Source organism: Primulina eburnea, chromosome 2 (assembly GCF_022965805.1).
Source record: "Primulina eburnea isolate SZY01 chromosome 2, ASM2296580v1, whole genome shotgun sequence".
NCBI lineage: Eukaryota > Viridiplantae > Streptophyta > Magnoliopsida > Lamiales > Gesneriaceae > Primulina > Primulina eburnea.
This window is the reverse complement of record NC_133102.1, coordinates 47,668,077-47,686,739: the sequence shown is the minus strand read 5'-3', so window position 1 is coordinate 47,686,739 and position 18,663 is coordinate 47,668,077. Positions and strand designations below refer to the sequence as shown.

General features: G+C 37.4%; 3 protein-coding genes and 1 long non-coding RNA gene across 10 annotated transcripts; 2 read left to right on the top strand and 2 right to left on the bottom strand.

Moving 5' to 3' along the window:
• Positions 1 to 417: 417 nt before the first annotated feature.
• On the top strand, positions 418 to 7,496 carry LOC140823940 (probable pectinesterase/pectinesterase inhibitor 58). Its single transcript, XM_073185540.1, has 2 exons — positions 418 to 1,511; positions 6,134 to 7,496. The coding sequence occupies exons 1-2, from the start codon at positions 494 to 496 to the stop codon at positions 7,351 to 7,353; spliced, it is 2,238 nt and encodes a 745-aa protein (XP_073041641.1). The 5' UTR covers positions 418 to 493; the 3' UTR covers positions 7,354 to 7,496.
• A 574-nt stretch (positions 7,497 to 8,070) lies between these two features.
• On the top strand, positions 8,071 to 9,903 carry LOC140823937 (psbP domain-containing protein 7, chloroplastic). The gene is made up of 3 exons (XM_073185538.1): positions 8,071 to 8,440; positions 9,236 to 9,446; positions 9,562 to 9,903. Exons 1-3 carry the CDS (start codon positions 8,086 to 8,088, stop codon positions 9,869 to 9,871), a joined length of 876 nt encoding a protein of 291 aa, XP_073041639.1. The 5' UTR covers positions 8,071 to 8,085; the 3' UTR covers positions 9,872 to 9,903.
• A 217-nt stretch (positions 9,904 to 10,120) lies between these two features.
• LOC140823939 (uncharacterized) lies at positions 10,121 to 10,875 on the bottom strand. Its single transcript, XR_012116336.1, has 2 exons — positions 10,385 to 10,875; positions 10,121 to 10,231 (listed from the first exon to the last, which is right to left on the bottom strand). It is a non-coding gene; the product is annotated as an uncharacterized lncRNA (long non-coding RNA).
• An 8-nt stretch (positions 10,876 to 10,883) lies between these two features.
• LOC140823936 (putative protease Do-like 14) lies at positions 10,884 to 18,564 on the bottom strand. Of its 7 annotated transcripts, none has more exons than XM_073185532.1 (11): positions 18,410 to 18,564; positions 18,127 to 18,235; positions 17,262 to 17,375; positions 14,775 to 14,951; positions 14,560 to 14,687; positions 14,268 to 14,482; positions 13,988 to 14,069; positions 13,227 to 13,369; positions 12,605 to 12,725; positions 11,623 to 11,715; positions 10,885 to 11,292 (listed from the first exon to the last, which is right to left on the bottom strand). In XM_073185532.1, the coding sequence occupies exons 1-11, from the start codon at positions 18,410 to 18,412 to the stop codon at positions 11,176 to 11,178; spliced, it is 1,302 nt and encodes a 433-aa protein (XP_073041633.1). In that variant the 5' UTR covers positions 18,413 to 18,564; the 3' UTR covers positions 10,885 to 11,175. The 7 variants fall into 7 exon arrangements, 6 of the variants coding, with proteins under 6 accessions (XP_073041638.1, XP_073041633.1, XP_073041635.1 ...); XM_073185534.1 differs by having other exon boundaries at positions 18,154 to 18,235; XM_073185536.1 differs by having other exon boundaries at positions 17,262 to 17,360; positions 18,154 to 18,235.
• Positions 18,565 to 18,663: the final 99 nt, after the last annotated feature.

Genomic DNA, 18,663 nt, shown 5'->3' with positions numbered 1-18,663 from the left:
GAATGTTTTCGTCTAGCACCTCGACATCTCTCATTTTGCTCTTTGAACTTGTTTGTGTAGTAAAGGATATTATATGAATCGCTTGGCTACGGATCTTCTCAAATCGGATGATTTTTCCCTTAATTAAGATTTCATATATATAGCCAGTAGGTAAAAATCACTGGTTTCTTAGAACGATTGTTCATCCATTGTTTAATAAAGAAATTTTCATTATAATAAAAGCTATCCTTTTATATAACAACAAACTAAAGTGTTTTAAATTATTTTAATTTATTTTATTGCTTTTCTTTATTATAATCACAAAGAATAGTCACCACTCATCCCACATATACTAAAATTAAAAGCTAGCCTCACATCTCCAACTGTAATAACTACCTTCCGACAAGACCAATCCCCTATTAACCCTCTCCACGCCAAGAATCATTGTCTTTTGAATCAACGAGGAGAGGGGTCGACTATCTCTTCAGAAACAGCCCTTCTCCCAGCGGGAACCATGTTTGGCTCCAACATGGATAATAATCAGAAGAAAAAAATTGCTATAGTTAGTGTATGTTCTTTGGTCCTTGTGGCCATGGTAGTTGCTCTTACCATTGGCGCCTTGGATACCGAAAATTCGACCGCCAATGTCGACGTCTCCTCATCCCAGAAAGCCATCCAGAACATCTGTCAATCAACAGATTACCAGCAAACCTGTGTCGATAACCTCAAAGCCTCGGGAAATGACACCAGTGACCCCAGAGAGCTCATCGAGATTGCTTTCACTGCCGCCATCAAGTATGTCAATGAGGCTGTCAAGAAATCTTCCGTCATCGAAGAACTTCAGACCGATCCCCGCGCAAAATCTGCTCTCCAGAACTGCCGCGAGCTCGCTGACCGTGCTGTCAGTGATCTGGGGAGGTCTTTTGATAAATTTAACGGTTTCGATGCGAGCAATTTCGATGAGATGCTCACGGACCTGAAAATTTGGCTCAGCGGCGCGATTACCCACCAAGAAACGTGCCTGGACGGGTTCGAAGAGGTTCCTGGTGATGCTGGGGACAAGATGCGGCAGGCCTTAACAACAGCCATGCAGCTGACAAGCAACAGTCTGGCCATGGTGGCCGAGGTTTCGACAGTGATCGAATCTATGGGTGTAGAAGGTTTCAACAGTCGCCGTCTTTTGTTTGATGATCTGCCTGTGTTGGGACACGGTGATGATCTCCCGGATTGGCTTGATGTCGAGAGGCGTGAGCTTTTTACTGCCACGCCGGTTCAGATCAGGCCGGATTTTATCGTGGCCAAGGACGGGAGTGGCAAGTACCGTACCGTCAACGATGCTTTGAAAGACGTCCCGGACCGTAGCAACAGGACCATTGTGATGTACATCAAAACGGGTATCTATGAAGAGAAGGTGCAGATCAATAGTAGTATTGTAAATTTGATGATTATTGGTGATGGCCCTACGCAGACGAAGATTACAGGAAGATTGAACTTCATTGATGGGACCAATACATATCAAACGGCCACAGTAGGTACGTCTAAAATTTTCGTGAACAATTAAGGGTCCCCACCTCACTTCTCTTCAAAATTTCAACAATCATCTTTTTTGTTTCTGTTGAGAAATTGCTTTAGTTTCTTTAAAAATAAAAGTCCACATGTGCAAAATCATGTGTTTTGAATTAGTCTTTCATTCTGTTATGCTATCCTAGTCTTAAGGAATTAGTTTAGTTTTTTGTTATTTTCAGTCTTTAAATATGTGATTGAATGCATTGTTTCTGATATGAAAAAAGCTTCACCGGACTTGTTTTGTTTTTCTTTCCTCTGAAATTCCTTCAGCAATATTTTTTACAACAACAATTGGTATCAGAGCTTCATCTTGAGGGACCTGTGTGAGTGAGTGTAAACATGGAAGCACAAACGAGTTTCTCATCCATTTCTCCACCTATGTTCGATGGAGAAAATTACCAAGTTTGGGCAGTTCGGATGCAGACACATTTGGAAGCTTTGGATCTTTGGGAAGCTGTGGAAGAAGACTATGAAGTTTCAGCTCTTCCAAACAATCCAACCATTGCACAACTAAAAACACACAAGGAAAAGAGGACAAACAAATCAAAGGCGAAAGCTTGTCTGTTTGCAGCAGTCTCATCAGTCATCTTCACTCGAATTGTTGGCCTAAAATCAGCACACGAGATATGGAATTATCTCAAGACTGAGTATGAAGGAGATGAAAGAATTCGAGGTATGCAAGTTTTGAATTTGGTTCGTAGCTTTGAGATGCAAAGGATGAAGGACTCTGAAAACATAAAGGAGTATGTTGATCGACTTCTCAAACTAGCCACTCAAGTCAGATTGCTTGGATCTAGCCTTGAAGATTCAAGGATTGTTCAAAAAATTCTTGTAACAGTGCCTGAAAGGTATGAAGCTACAATAACAACTTTAGAAAATACAAAAGATTTGTCTAAGGTTACAGTAGCAGAATTACTTAGTGCCTTCCAAGCACAAGAGCAGAGAAGAGCAATGAGGCAAGAAGGAGTAGTTGAAGGAGCCTTGGCAGCCAAGCATCAAGATGATAGAAAGCACAAGAAAAACTATAACAAAAGGAATCAAAGAACAAACAGTCATGATGTTGAAACCAACAACAAAGACAAGCAAGAAACAAAAGCTGCTGGCAACAGAGGAAATTATCCTCCATGTAAACATTGTGGAAAAAAAGGACACTCTCCTTACAAATGTTGGAAAAGACCTGATGCAATGTGCAACAAATGCAACCAGCAGGGACATGAAGCTGTGATTTGCAAATTCAAAAATCAACAACAAGAAGTTAAAGTTCAGATTGAAGACCAAGGAGATCATGATCAACTATTTGTTGCATCATGTTACACAAGTCATGTTTCATCTGAAGATTGGTTGATTGATAGTGGTTGCACAAATCACATGACCAAGAACAAGGAGCTGTTCACAGAATTAAGGACTGCAGATTCGAAGAAAGTTAGAATTGGCAATGGTGACTGCATTGAAGTAAAAGGCAAGGGCACCATAGCAATAGAAAGCTGCACAGGAACCAAGTTAATACATGATGTGCTATATGTTCCTGAAATTGATCAAAATCTAATAAGTATTGGTCAATTAATAGAAAAGGGGTACAAAGTGACTTTTAACAATGGTTCTTGTCTGATTGAAGACCAAGCAGGCCTGAAAATCTTCAATATCAGAATGAAAAAGAGAAGTTTTTCTTTCAATCCACTTGAAGAGGAGCATGCTGCTTTCTTGGCAAAGGAAAGCATCACTGAAACATGGCACAAGAGGCTGGGTCACTATCATCTTCGAGGTTTGCAATACATGAAGACAAATCAGTTCACAAATGATTTGCCTGACCTTGATAAAGAAATTCCAGATTGTGAAGCTTGTCAGTATGGAAAGCAAAGCAGAAAGCCATTTCCAAAGACGGCTTGGAGAGCAACACAAAAATTGCAGCTAATACACACTGATGTGTGTGGTCCTCAAAGTACAGAATCACTGTCAGGAAGTAAGTACTATATTGCTTTCATTGATGACTTCACACGCATGTGTTGGATTTTCTTTTTGAAGTACAAGTCAGAAGTTGCACGAGTTTTCTGGAATTTCAAAGCGAAAGTTGAAAATGAAAGTGGATGCAAAATCAAAGCTCTTAGATCAGACAATGGGAAGGAGTATACCTCAGAAGCTTTCAATCAATTTTGCGAGGAATCGGGCATTCAACATCAACTAACTGCTCCATATACTCCACAACAAAATGGAGTTAGTGAAAGAAAGAATAGATATATTATGGAGATGACAAGATGTATGTTGCACGAGAAGAGTTTGCCAAAGAAATTCTGGGCAGAAGCAGCAAACACAGCTGTATTCCTTCAAAACAGACTTCCTACAAGAGCAGTCAAAGATCAAACACCATTTGAAGTCTGGTATGGATACAAACCAACCTTAAAATTTCTTAAAATATTTGGTTGTTTGTGTTATACTCATGTTCCGCAGAGCAAGCGAGACAAACTTGACAAAAGAGCATCACCAAGCATCTTTATAGGCTATAGCGATGCGAGTAAAGCTTATAAAATTTTCAAACCACAAGATGGGAAAATTGTTATAAGCAGAGATGTGCATTTCGTGGAAGACAAAAAATGGGACTGGAATATTTCAGCAGAGGAGGACAAAGTTTCACAGCAACTGAAGTTTCAACATCTGACTAATGGTGTAATAACAGATCAGATTGCTAATGACTGGCAAAATGAAGCATTTGATGATGCTCCTATTAGAGGTACTCGATCTCTTTCTGAAATATATCACAGGTGCAACATAGCAGTGTGTGAACCAGCAAGTTATGAAGAAGCCAAGAAAGATCAAAATTGGATGGTTGCAATGAAGGAGGAGCTGTCCATGATTGAAAAGAACAAGACTTGGCATCTTGTGGAGAGACCTCAAGACAGGAAAGTAATTGGAGTCAAATGGGTGTTTAGAACTAAACTCAATGCCAATGGTTCAGTTCACAAGTACAAAGCAAGACTAGTGGTGAGGGGTTTTGCACAGATTTTTGGTGTTGACTACTCAGACACTTTCGCACCAGTTGCTAGGCTTGACACCATCAGAATGCTGCTTGCAATTGCTGCTCAAAAAAACTGGAGAGTCTACCAGTTAGATGTTAAGTCAGCCTTCTTGAATGGTGACTTGAAGGAAGAGATCTATGTTGATCAACCTGAAGGATTTGTGAAGAAAGGAGAAGAAGACAAGGTTTATCTTCTCAAGAAAGCTCTTTATGGCTTGAAGCAAGCTCCAAGGGTTTGGTACAGCAAAATTGATGATTATTTGTTGAGCTTGGGATTTGTTAAAAGTCTCTCCGAATCAACTTTGTATGTAAAACAAGAAAGCAATGAGGTTCTTGTTATATCACTTTATGTTGACGATTTGTTAGTTACAGGATCCAACACAACACTGGTAAAAAACTTCAAGCTCAAGATTATGAAAGTTTTTGAAATGACAGACCTTGGCTTAATGACATTCTTTCTTGGAATGGAAATTAAGCAAAAAGAGCATGAAGTCTTCATCTGTCAGAGGAAGTATGCAAAGGAGATTCTGAAGAAGTTCAAGTTTGAAGATTGCAAAGAAGTGAGTACACCAATGAATCAAAAAGAAAAGTTGTGTCAAGACGATGGTACTGATAAAGTGAATGAAGAATTTTTTAGAAGCTTGGTGGGATGCTTGATGTATTTGACAACAACAAGACCAGACATCATGAATGCAGTAAGTATTCTATCTAGATTTATGCATTGTGCTAGTGAGATACATCTAAGGGCTGCCAAGAGGGTGATTCGATATATAAAAGGCACAATTGGTCTTGGAGTAAAATTCACAAAAAGCAAGGAGTTCAAGCTAGTAGGATTCTCAGATAGTGATTGGGGAGGATCAGCAGATGACATGAAAAGCACCTCAGGTTATTGCTTTAGTTTTGGGGCTGGTATTTTTTCATGGTGTTCAAGAAAACAAGAAAATGTGGCGCAGTCCACTGCAGAGGCTGAATTCATTGCTGCAGCCGCAGCTGTTAATCAAGCAATATGGTTGAGGAAAATTCTAACAGATCTCAACATGGAGCCAAAGAAAAGCACTGAAATTTTTGTTGACAACCAAGCAGCCATTGCTATCTCAAAAAATCCAGTGTTTCATGGGAAAACTAAGCATTTCAACATTAAGTTGTTCTTTGTGCGAGAAGTACAGAAAGAAGATGTTGTAACACTGCTCTATTGCAAGTCTGAAGACCAACTGGCAGATTCATTCACAAAGCCACTACCTTTCAACAGATTTGAGATTCTTAGGCAGAAAAGTGGAGTTTGCAGTTCCTAAAGCAAGGAGGAGTGTTGAGAAATTGCTTTAGTTTCTTTAAAAATAAAAGTCCACATGTGCAAAATCATGTGTTTTGAATTAGTCTTTCATTCTGTTATGCTATCCTAGTCTTAAGGAATTAGTTTAGTTTTTTGTTATTTTCAGTCTTTAAATATGTGATTGAATGCATTGTTTCTGATATGAAAAAAGCTTCACCGGACTTGTTTTGTTTTTCTTTCCTCTGAAATTCCTTCAGCAATATTTTTTACAACAACAGTTTCTTTAACGATCAAGTTGTTCATTGCAGCTGTCCAAGGAGACAATTTCATAGCCAGGGATATCGGCTTTGAAAATTCTGCTGGTGCAGAAAAGCACCAGGCCGTAGCATTACGCGTCAGTGCAGACAAGGCCATCTTCTACAATTGTCAAATGGATGGCTATCAGGACACCCTCTATGCCCACACGTATCGCCAATTTTATCGAGACTGCGTGATCTCGGGCACCATTGATTTCATATTTGGAGACAGCGCTGCCGTTTTCCAGGGCTGCACATTGCTAATCCGTAAGCCGATGGACAATCAGCAGAACATTGTGACAGCACAGGGCCGGAAAGATTTGCGGCAGCCAACAGGTCTGGTCCTCCAGAACTGTACATTTAAAGCCGATCCAACGTATTACCCTTTCAGGAACAAGCTCAAGTCATACCTTGGCAGGCCTTGGAAAGAGTACTCGAGAACCATTATCCTGGAATCATTCTTGGATGATTGCATCCAGCCACAGGGATGGCTTCCCTGGAACGCGACATTCGCCCTGGAAACTTTGTTTTACACCGAATTTAACAATCGGGGCCCTGCTGCACCCAAGAGTGAAAGAATCAAGTGGGCTGGAGTCAAAGAATTGCCATCTGATAGGATAGAAAGGTTCACGGCGTCCAAGTTTTTGGACGGAAATAGATGGGTACCTCCCACCGGGGTGCCTTATGCTGCCGGATTCGTCTTCCCGGTTCCTAAAGAAGATCCAAACATCAATTACTCACCAGTTGTTCCGGAAGAAAACAAAGATTTGGGAAAGCCTATCGATAAATCGGCGTTCATTGCTAAGCTTAATTCGGCTGCCGAAAAGAAACCCGATTCTGGTGAGAAATCCGATAATGACAAGAAATCTGATTCCGAGAAGAAATCCTCTGGTGATTCGAAATCTGATCATGATACTCCGGCTTCCTCCTCTTCCAGTGACAGCTCGAGCTCGGGTTTAATCACTCAAGCCGACACAGCTGTTCCTAGCGCGGTTGGCTCGGTCTTCCAACCTGACACAGCTGTTCCAAGCTCGGAAGGCTCAGTCACTCAACCCGACACGGCTGTTCTGAGCTCGGTCTATACAGCTGTTCCAGTTACGATTCCTGAGTCAGGTATAGCGGCCCCTCCAACATCGTTTTCATACGCTAATGCTGATGTTCCCGCTCTTAGTCCTGCCTCACAGCCCAAGGAAAATAAGTTCTCTCTTCTCAAGCTCTTCTTTAGAGAGTAATTGTTGTGTGTGTGTGTGTCTATATATATATATATATATATATATATTAGTTTGTATCTCTCATTACAATCTTTCTTGGTCACAGTTTGTGTTTTTGTTTTTCATTAATTGACAAAATTATATATTTAGAAATTACTTCTTTTTTCTGTGTGTTGGATGGAACGAAACGTGAAGTAGTGCATGTGTTCTTTCACGTGTTACATAATATTTCAACTTTATCATTTTAAATTATGATATATACATATATATCATTATTATTTAATGAAGATGATGATATACATATAAATTCAAAATTTAAAGTCATATATTTAGACTAGTATAGATATAGATATATATATAAATTTTTTTTATAATCCATTAAAAAATCAATCAATCAATATATAATACAACTTTAATGTCAGTTTGAAATATTTCTTGAACATATATATACTGTGATCCCGAAGAAGGCTTGGTTGAAGCAGTTCCCTTTTCAAGATTCCCAAAATCAAAGAATTGATCAGCTAAATTAGTAATAGTACATGCTGATGCTCGCAGCACCAGAGGAATATGAACCACCGAAATCGGATAGTAAAATCCAAAAATTCTATTTAACTTAAAAAAGAAATTTAACATATCTTGAATTTGACACAAAATTTAATGTTTTAAAATCATTTGTAACAAATATATATACATTTCCAAAAAATGAAATATGATTTTTTGAAATAGATGATAAATATATATACATTTTCAAAAATGAAATATGATTACTTTGGTAAAAAGAAAATGAAAATAATATCCATTCACCGGAACCTCTGGCGAACATGCAAATTCGATTCTCATCGCCGGATTCACATGGCCCATTCTTCCAACGACGGGGAAAGAAACTTTCAGCCGGCGCCTGACCAATTCAGGCCACTGCAATCGGTGTTCCGACGGCGGCTAATCGCTGGAGTTTCCGCCGCTTCTCTGCTCAGTGTCGGCGCCAATTTCGGCGGCATTACGAGTTTTTTTCTGAGCTTCTTTCCGGAGGAATCTCGGAATCTAAAGCTCGACGCGCTCTATCCTGTTCGAGGCTACAGCCGATATATAGATGCAAATCTGGGATTTGGTGAGTGAATGAAGCTATTCTTATTCTGGTTGCGGTGTAATCGTACTTACTTTCTGATACTCTCTCCCCTTTTCTCTACTTACATTATGTATTTGAATTTTTTAAGCTTTTACGGTTGAAATCGAAAGTTTTAAGGTATAAATCTTATATTTGAATCTAACGAATCTACACTTCAGTTGTGAATTTGTTTGAGATTTTTCTAAACTTTTTTATTTTTATTTTTTGTGAAAAATTGTTGTCAATAATAGTGAATTCCGATAAGACGAAGCCAAAAACTTGTGTGAGACTGTCTCACGGGTCATATTTGTGAGACGGATCTTTTATTTGGATCACCCATGAAAATGTATTACTTTTTATGCAAAGAGTATTACTTTTTATTATGAATATGGATAGGGTTGACCGTTTCACAGATTATGATTCGTGAGACGGTCTCACATGAGACACACTCTAAGATGAAACGACCTATTATATTTTAATGAGAAATGCTAAGGTTTCATCCGATGATAATAAAAGCAAGTGAGCGTGTGGAGTTCATATTATTTTTTTAAATTGAGTCTCCATATAAACAAACCTTCACAATAAATATTCTACTCTTTATTTGATTTTCGTGTGGAGTTCATATTGATAGATAATCGTGCAGTCTATAACTAATTAAACTCGTGCCTAAGACTATTTATTACATTAAATTCTTAGACATATTTCGTTTTATTAGCATTTAACCCATAACTATCCACTTATATTACAAGTCATGTCCCAACCAATTTGCCAACAACAAATAGGGTATTATTGAAACAGAATTCATCTATCCTGAAAGTTGGTTGGGTGATCAGACAGTAGCATATCGAGCTGCGGAGAAGGCAGAAAGATTAATGGATCCACCACCTCTAGGCAGTGTTGGGCGGCGGTCACGCTCTGTAAATGAGCCGGTTGTGGCGTTTGGACCACCTGGCTCCACAGGAGAGCTCAACATCAGCGTCATTGTTGCTCCGGTTTCACTCGACTTCTCGTGAGTACCGATTACTCATTGATTTATCACATAATTTGGTGTCATGCATATATTTTGCTTCACATAATTAATTGTTTATCGTTTTCTAAAGAATGCTTGGCAAATTGTTTGGCAGAATCGAAACATTTGGAGGGGCGGAGGAGGTGGGAGAAGCCATAGTGGGGACGATTACAGGGCGGAGCAGAGGAAGTGTGGTGAAGGGTACTTTGATAGCTTCGAGTTTGAGACAAGATTCAGTGGAAGGAGTGAAGTTTTATGAGCTGGAATTTGAGGTTGAGAGTCCAACGTTTCATCGCCACAACGTTGCAGTGTGCTGTGTCCGAAAGGGAAGATTGTTCACTTTGAATGCCCAGTCGCCAGAATCTGTTTGGCCCGAATTTAAATCACAATTTTACGCAATTGCTGACTCTTTCAATTTCGTCTGACTAATGAAATCATAGCCCACAGTTTTATTTCATTATTGGTTATACTTGAACATATTTGTGAATGTTATTTTAATTCAGTCATTTATAAAAGTAATTTCAGAAACTAATTGATTTACTCGGTGTTTTCAGTTTGTACTCTGATGCAGCAAAAAAATAAAAGAGGTATCTACGAGGTAGCGAGATCATGCTAAAATCGTCCAGCCCGTTTGTTCAAGTGAAAAAGGAAAATATATAAGAGAACAAACAAAATAAAATAAGAATACATAAGTGTCATGAGCCCTCCTCATATCTGGTTCAATTGCACAGAAAAACCTAAGGGGAATCATGCAAGATCCAATCAACACTGATGTATTTGTTGAGCTAATTAATCTGCGTGTGATCAAATATAAGTTCAAACAACTCAGTTGGATGCCAAGTGAAGAAGTCTCTCTTTAAGAAAGTAAAATGCTCTGCATTTGGTATTTGCATCTTCGTGTCTGTTATTGTTAAGTTGCAAAAAAGAAAAAAAAAAACTGAACTCTCATCTCCGTGGCTTTGTTGATGGCACTGTCTGAAATGTCTACGCATACGACATACCGTTCAGAGCACGCAATTGCTAGTACGTAATATCCCTGCTTCATATTTGAAACTTTCTGTTATTAAGAGCAACGATAAAGAAAACTAAAGGAAGAAAAATCAATCAAACCTAGTCGATCATATTAGATATAGAATCCATATTTCAATGTATGAAGTATCCAATACTTCTATCCATTTTAATCATATAATAGCTTTTAAGATTGTGATCAATGCTTTCAAAATATCGAACCGATTTATCAAAAAATTGATCCTGATGATCAAAGCGAAAAACCATAATGTTATATAAAATAATAATAATAATATATTTAAAATATATTAGTCGAGTAATATTAGATCTTATACTAAAATAATATTTGTAATAAATGTAAAATCAAAATATAATAATAAAATTGATTTTTTAAAAATTTAAAAACTGGAAACTAATCGGACCGGTTATTGAGCTGTTTGATCGGTCAAACGGTTTTACAGCACCATCTGGATCAGAGCCATGATGGGATCAAGGTGGAATCGAACACTGATTGGGCCTGGAGGATTCTATAACGGGCTGGAGTGGGCCTTAAAACAAAGTCAATCAATCCAACTCATTAGAAGGATGTAGGTAAGCACATTAGCCCAAACAATTGGAAAAGAGATACAAAATAAAAAATATAGGGACTCTGATGCTCAATTCTTGCCAGAAGAAAATAAAAATATTTCCATATTAGAAATGAAAACTGGACAAGTATCCTTCACATATCCGGATCAGCTTCTTCAGGAATGACGGTCAAAGTAATATTAGTATCATTCGCTCTCTTCACAACAGCAACAAATGGCTTTCCAACTTTGTCTCCCATTATCTCGATCACCTACACACACACACACACACAAAAAAAGAAGAGGACCTGATCAATTTGATTAAAAAACAAATATTTGTTGCATTTAAGGGAACCATTCTCAAGGCACATTGACAGGCACTACACGACCATCTCCTCGTGAAGCTGTCAACTATTATAACTGATAGGCTCAATTTAAGCACCTAAAATTCACGTATTTCAAAGAAAAATTTTCATATGATCGACACTCACGAAATATTATCAGATCAAGTACCATGGGTGCTACAAATCTCAAATTAACCCTGCTAACAGACCACTGGGTTCTTTTTAGTGAAATCACTGATCTACTCAAAACACAAATACCTCCTTGATGCTTCCGATCGGCTTTCCTCCAAATTCGACAACAACATCCCCAGGACGAAATCCAGCACGATCAGCTGGAGAACCTGGTGATACCTGAAAAACAAATATTTCCATCATTCTTTCTTTTTCCAGAGAACTACTGAGTGAAACTATGTCATTTCAGAAGGTGGAACCTTTACTCTGTGCCTCCATTGCAACAACTATCAGATGAATCAAACTGAACTATGTAACATCTACCTTAACCAATGCAGAAGCATTCTTAATGCAATCAGTTAAGCAAATATATGTGAAAGGATCTAAATTATTTATCAGTTTTTCGGAAAATGGATGACATTCCCCTTTACTATTGGTCCTCGCCATAAAGCAACATAATAAAAATATTAAAATAACAACAATTACATATCATGGCCCAAAATCAAAGGATAGAAAGTAAATCTCACATCTTTGGCTCCATATATTACAGTTGCTGATGCAGCACATATCAAAGGGAGAGGAACTGACAAAAGTTGCAGGGAAAAGTAGAGCAAAAGTAAAGGATAATCTTGATCCAAAGGCACAGTTTGGCTTATCTCTATCTAAAAGTGTGGGTCTTAGCATGGCAGTTAACAAATACAAACGAGAGGACAAACGAAAATCTCACCAACATGAAAACACGCTAATATTTAAACCCCAAGTCTCAGCTGTATAGGATTTTAATATAGACAAATTGAATATTGTGCATCTCAGATTGACAAATTACCAAGTTTTATATTGCTTCATCGATTAAAGATAATGAATATCACCAATATTAGAATTTCTCAAAGAAAATCATTCAACACATTGGTACTCGTTGATATTGTCTGTTAATTCCTTAGAAATCTGCTAAGGCATAATGAACTTACGTCCTCAAGCCCATCCTGAAGGGAAGAAAAATTGATCACTCCAGCCTCACTCCACCACACCACCACAAAATAGAATTTCATGCATCTGATTAAGATCTTACCACAGATACAAGAAGACCTTTATTTACATTTGGAAAAGCTGGATTGTTGTCCTTAAGTTGTGACGTGATCATGTCATTGAGATCAATCATTTTCAGTCCCAGCCACGTTCGAACAACTCTCCTACATTTAACAAACAAATAAAAAATCAGAATCAGAACATTTTAACAAGTTCCTAAAGTGGTGGCGTAATAGAGTAAGTCAACGTTTAATGTTCCCCACACACCCAAGGGTAGGAGACCTACAGCCACAATCTTTTACTTGAAGCCAAATGAAGTCAGTTTACTAGGGTAAAAGCAACACAAGTTAAAGGAATACACAAAGACCGAGTTTGTAAAAGTCTACTACCATACTGCAAGGAATGAGAAAAAGGAAAAAAGGATGAGCTGGTATCTTTAAAAGTTCAATAACTATCCAATAGCATACGGTTAAGGAATCAGGAGAGGTTCCTTCAACCTAAAAAATTGAGGAATTTCCAAGAGAATCTAGAAAAGATCTTGATACAAGCTGAGGAAAGAGGATATTAGTGAGAGACCAAAGGGAAGACAATGGATTCAGAATTTCAGTCAGTGCTTGTGTGCTCGGAGTGAGTTATAAACTGGAGATAAATGGAAGTTTACTCGCCCGTTTCTTTTGAAGTGGTTGATTATTGTGGAGACAGAGTCAATTGGTACAGCAAAATTCAATCCATCAGCCCCCAATACTTTCATAATATTGACACCAACAATTTCTCCATAAACATTAACTAGAGGTCCTCCAGAATTACCCTGCAGTCACACAAAAGAAAGGAAAGGGTCTTAGAATAACAAACCTCTTTACTCTAACAATAACGGGTGCAAAGAAGACAAGTGATTTATAGCAAGGTTTCTGCTAGTTGAATGGAGTAAGTTATGTATGATCCATCTTGCCACAAAATTAAATATCGAGCATTAATGACACTAGTTCCCACGTTACAGGATGTTAAACTCAACAGATCAATTATTCTTACATAATTGAAGACTTATAGAAGGAGATTTCATCAACAACCTCCACATAGAATATGCTCATACATGATAATACCATTTGGAAAATGCAATAACATAATGACTGTAACTTGTTCGGGAAAATAAAACTTCACCCCATTGAAAAAACCAGAGACAACACTTGCATTTTAAACCATCCTTCAGCACTCAGCACAAAGAGAAACCAAAAGCTCCAAATTATAACCATGTAATTTTGAAAACTATATTGAGATGACAAACAATAATGCCTATTAGTACCCATTCACAGTAACAAAACTCTCCGATCATGGGCTCGCCTGACCAGAAGGCTCCCAAATATGGGATGAAAGGGAGATCAAAAACATTAATTTCTTTAAAGGAAGTGTAGGACAAAGAACTTTTTACCTCATTAATGGCACAGTCAGTCTGTAAGTATTCTCTTCGGAAGCCCCCTAGACCTAAGTCACTGCTCTTGCGATCAACACAACTAAATGCCATGGTAAATATAGCATCAGCCATAACGAAATAAAGTATACTTCCATACACATAGTCCACTTCATTAGTTAGTAACATACATTTAAATAATTCAAAGCATTGAATACAATTTGATAGAGTTAAGTGGCATCTAAAACAAACAGCAGATGTTAGAGGTAATGAAAGTTCAAGCCCTTTAAGACCTAATTACCTTACAATACCTGCAGTTACAGTATTTTGAAGAGTAAGGGGACAACCCATAGCTACCACCAAGTCCCCAGGGCGAAGCTTACTTGAGGAGCCAAGTTTTGCAGTCGGAAGTAGAGTTTTAGATTTGATCTTCACTAACGCTATGTCTGAATGTAAATCAACATTCACTACTGTGCCCTCAAATGTGCGACCATCTTGCAACGTTACCTCAACCTGCTAAAATGATTGATACATTATATTAGATATTCACCTGTATAACATTCCATGCATAACAGGGATGCACTGGCACAGACTTTTCCCTTGGATGAAGATCTTAATCCTTGGAAATCAACTACTACATGAGCACAAGTCAAGATAGTACCATCCTCATCAATTATAGTTCCTGATCCCACACTTTTACCCATAGTCATCCCACCAAAACCTGCCAAAAACTAATCTTTAACCATATATTTTATGATAAGCTTGTGCTGTGGATTAAATAATTCCATAAAAAAATAAGAAAGTATACCTTGTGGTACTGACAAATTCACAACAGCAGGACCAACCTTTGCCGCAGCATTAGGAATAGTATCTACACTGAAACAGTTGCAAGATCGTCTAGGACAATCTCCAGCATTAGTGGCACTTTTGCTTATGTCAGCACCTGGAAGTGCATTTGGACTGGAAAAAAATAGAGGAAGAAAACCTGCAAAGATGTTGTAATGTCCGGTTACTCGTATAAATGATTAATGTGCTTATGTCATTTGTTATGTGCTTACCTGATTCATTATGATTTACATGAAAGATGCCGCTACTACTCCTTGTATTATGCATATGAACCTATTGACATCGATTGATATATTGATATTGAGATTGAATACGGTTTCTATACTGTACATGATATATTGAAAATGAATATGTGTCTAAATAGTGATAGTAGATATGTAGATAAAGCATTGTAATGGAAGTTGGTGCTGAAATGCAGGAACTTAGATGAAAATATGGCAGTTCTTACGGGTTTTAGCATAATGATTTGGATATTGATCCAAATTGTGCGAGGCCACAACCATTAGAAAGCTAAGATATAAGGCTACAACTTTCATATTTTGAGTTTTGTTCAAATCACCGTGGAAGACAAGCCAAAAGTACCCCGAAGTGTGTCGTGTGTCTCGTCGTTCTTGTATCGACACATGTTAGGAGAATGAGCATAACTCTTTACTCGGATATTCAAATGACATAAGGCTAATTGGAGATAAAAGCCAAGACATAGAGTTACAACTTTCATGTTGACCACTTTTCAAATTATGAAGGGAAGATGTTCATTTTTCGCAAACACAGATGAGGCTTTGTGCAGGGGGCTCCCCAGCGGTCAAATTTAACCGCCCTAGTGCCCCTGTACCAAATTTTAGGTATTTAAACAGAAAGGCTCGCGCTGGGGCGGCCATTTTCAACCGCCCTAGCGCCCCTGGACAAAAGTTGAGTTAAAAACATGATTTTTGTGATTTAAATGGATAAGTATCGGGGGTTTCAGTCATTTGCACCGTTTCACCATCAAAAATCAAAGAGAAAACAAGGGCTTGCCAAGTTCTTCCCTCAAGTGATCCTCTGTCTTTTCTTCCTCAAATTGAAGCTATAATTGAACTCTCCACCACAAGAGCATCTTAGGGACATAAGTATTCACCTATTGAATGTTGGTTTTCATATGTAGGAGACCAATAGAGTAACTTTCAACCATATGCTTAAGTATAAAGGTAATGATAAAATTATTGATGTACTTTACAGCGTAGGACAAGAAAACTTTATTCTACCAGTGTTCTTACGCTTGGAAAGTAAGTTCACATGTTTTTGAAGTAATACATGAGTAATATTACGAGTTTCAAATGTTTTCTATTGATTATTGTTATATGTACTTTGTTAATATGTTTATTGATTGAAACATAGCACCATATATCATTGTTATGTATTAGATATGAAAGATCATGAATATTCAAGAGAGTTGCTATGTCATTACATGAAAATGGCACGAAACGAATGAAAAAGGTTATTATATGACACACGAGCTCGTTGACATCATGAGTGGTTTTAAGCCTACCAACCTATTGTCCAATATATGTTCATGGATCGTGGAGTTGTCACAAGGAACTCTGACGGTCATCACAGTTGTAGCTATATAATAAAGCAAGCACGGCAATAAAGGTCAACTAATGGGTTTCAAGTACAAAAAGGAACACGTTTACATGTTATGAATGAATATATGATATGAAATAAATTAAGAAATCATTGTTGATCACGACTTTGATATGTATGTTCTTTCTATGCATATTGATATGTATAAGTGTCAACTTATTGAGTTTTATAAACTCACGTAGCTCATGTATTACAGGATCAGGTACCAAAAATGAGTAGGATGCCGGTTCACCAATGGACGCTTGTGAAGTGTCTTACCTCGACAAGAACCTTGACATGGCGACATGCTATCGTCGAGGATTTTGCATATATGTATTATAGTTGATTTTATGTTAGGGTTTGAAACAAGTATTACATTGTCTATGTCTATATGTATAACAATGAAGGCGTGTGTACGTACATAGAATGGACTGAGAAAAACTGTGGACAAAATGGCTATCTTGTGATCATGTTGATGTAGATGTGTTTATGTTCATATAACTGAGTTGTGGAATATATGTTATATGATTGTAACTGTTGCTTGGGTTATTGGATCGTCCAAAATATAGGGATATCATGTCAAAATTTTTATAAACCATCAAATTAGTGCCCATAGTTTTTTATTGTTCTAGATATAGGTATATCTATCAAACTCTATTTTAATTAGGAGTGTAAGTACCATTAGTCATGTCAAGCATAGAAGAAGGTGTTACAGATGTGCTATTTATTTAGGAACTTAAGTGGTACTAATATACAAAAGAAACAAGAAACAAAAAAGATGGTGCACACGCTAATTACAGATCACGAAAAATAGACATTAAGAAAAATACGATTAAAATACACAGTCTACCATGTTGTGAAGGATTCAATGCTGTAAATTCGTGAAAGTTGTTCACTTGCATAGTTCTCCAAGGCCATGTTAAGGAGTCAGACGGCGGTACAAGTGAAATTGACAGTAATTTTTCTGTAATAAATTAAATAATACTCATAAATGATGAATAGAAGTGAATTAAAAAACACTTAGAAAATTCAGACAAATCCTACATAATACAGCAATATCTTCTGCATAGCACAAAACATCACGTTAATGTGTTGATAACAGTTTTGCAACCAGCTTTACGATTTCCAAAAGGTAACATTACCAAAAGATGTTTAAACATTTTTGTCACAGGGGAACAAGGTAAAAGACTCTAAAAACGAGTTAAACAACGCACAGAGGGGAACAAGCTTCCACCGTATCACTATTCATTATCATAGCCAAATCTTAAGGTCCTACACAAAAATCACAGAGGAATTCCCGGAGATGGACATACAAACTAGACAGGAGCCTTATTCACTCCCCTAAAGAAAAGGAACAACTGATCAGCACTAGCCATCCACAAATGTTCCCCAAACACCGGGGAAAAAAAGTGCACTGTAATAATTCAAGTAAGAGGTTACACAAGCTCGTGCACCACCGGATATCCCAAATCCAAAGGCATCTGCAAACCCAACTTAAAAGCCCAAATCTCAACTTAAGCGCATGCCACATTGCAATAAAAATCAATACAGATGTTTCTAGAAAAACCCCATGGGCATGTACAGACAAATGGGTAAAATAAAATCTTAAAACCCTTAGTTAATTTCAGCAAACTTGATGCTCGTCCACCTTATCGCAATGAACAAAATATCATCAACAACTGAGAGGCATAACAACGTAAAACAATGATTTATACTAGTCGAATGAATAAAAGGATCCTCGCCAGAATTTGAGGAAGTAGTGAAAGAGAAAACCCCTGAGCTAGCAGCAGCCAAAGTTAGTGCACGCATGAAGGATAATTTCCCCTGCAAATAGAGCAATAAGTTTAAAATCAAGCAAACAGCACAAAAAATTTCGTAGGCAATTAATCAAACACTTAGCAAGCAAGTCCTGTTCTCCCATTTTCACAAAAACAAAGTATCAAGCAAATGGACATGATCGAGAGTAATTTAAACGGAATATATTGCCGCGAAAAATACCATGGATAGCAATGCAAATTCTTTGATCTCTTCCTCCGCTTCTGTTTCTCCAAGTCGTTGGGTTTTAATTAAATAATAATACGATTAATTTAATTTTAAAAAAATATCAAAAAATAATAATTTGTAATAAAGCGCCGGTGCCTGGAAAAATAACCCCGGCTTCTCCTTTTAAAAATGTTTTTGTTTTTTTTTAATTAATATATAATTTTTTCTTATTACCAAAACAGATTATAATTTAATTTTTACAAAATCCT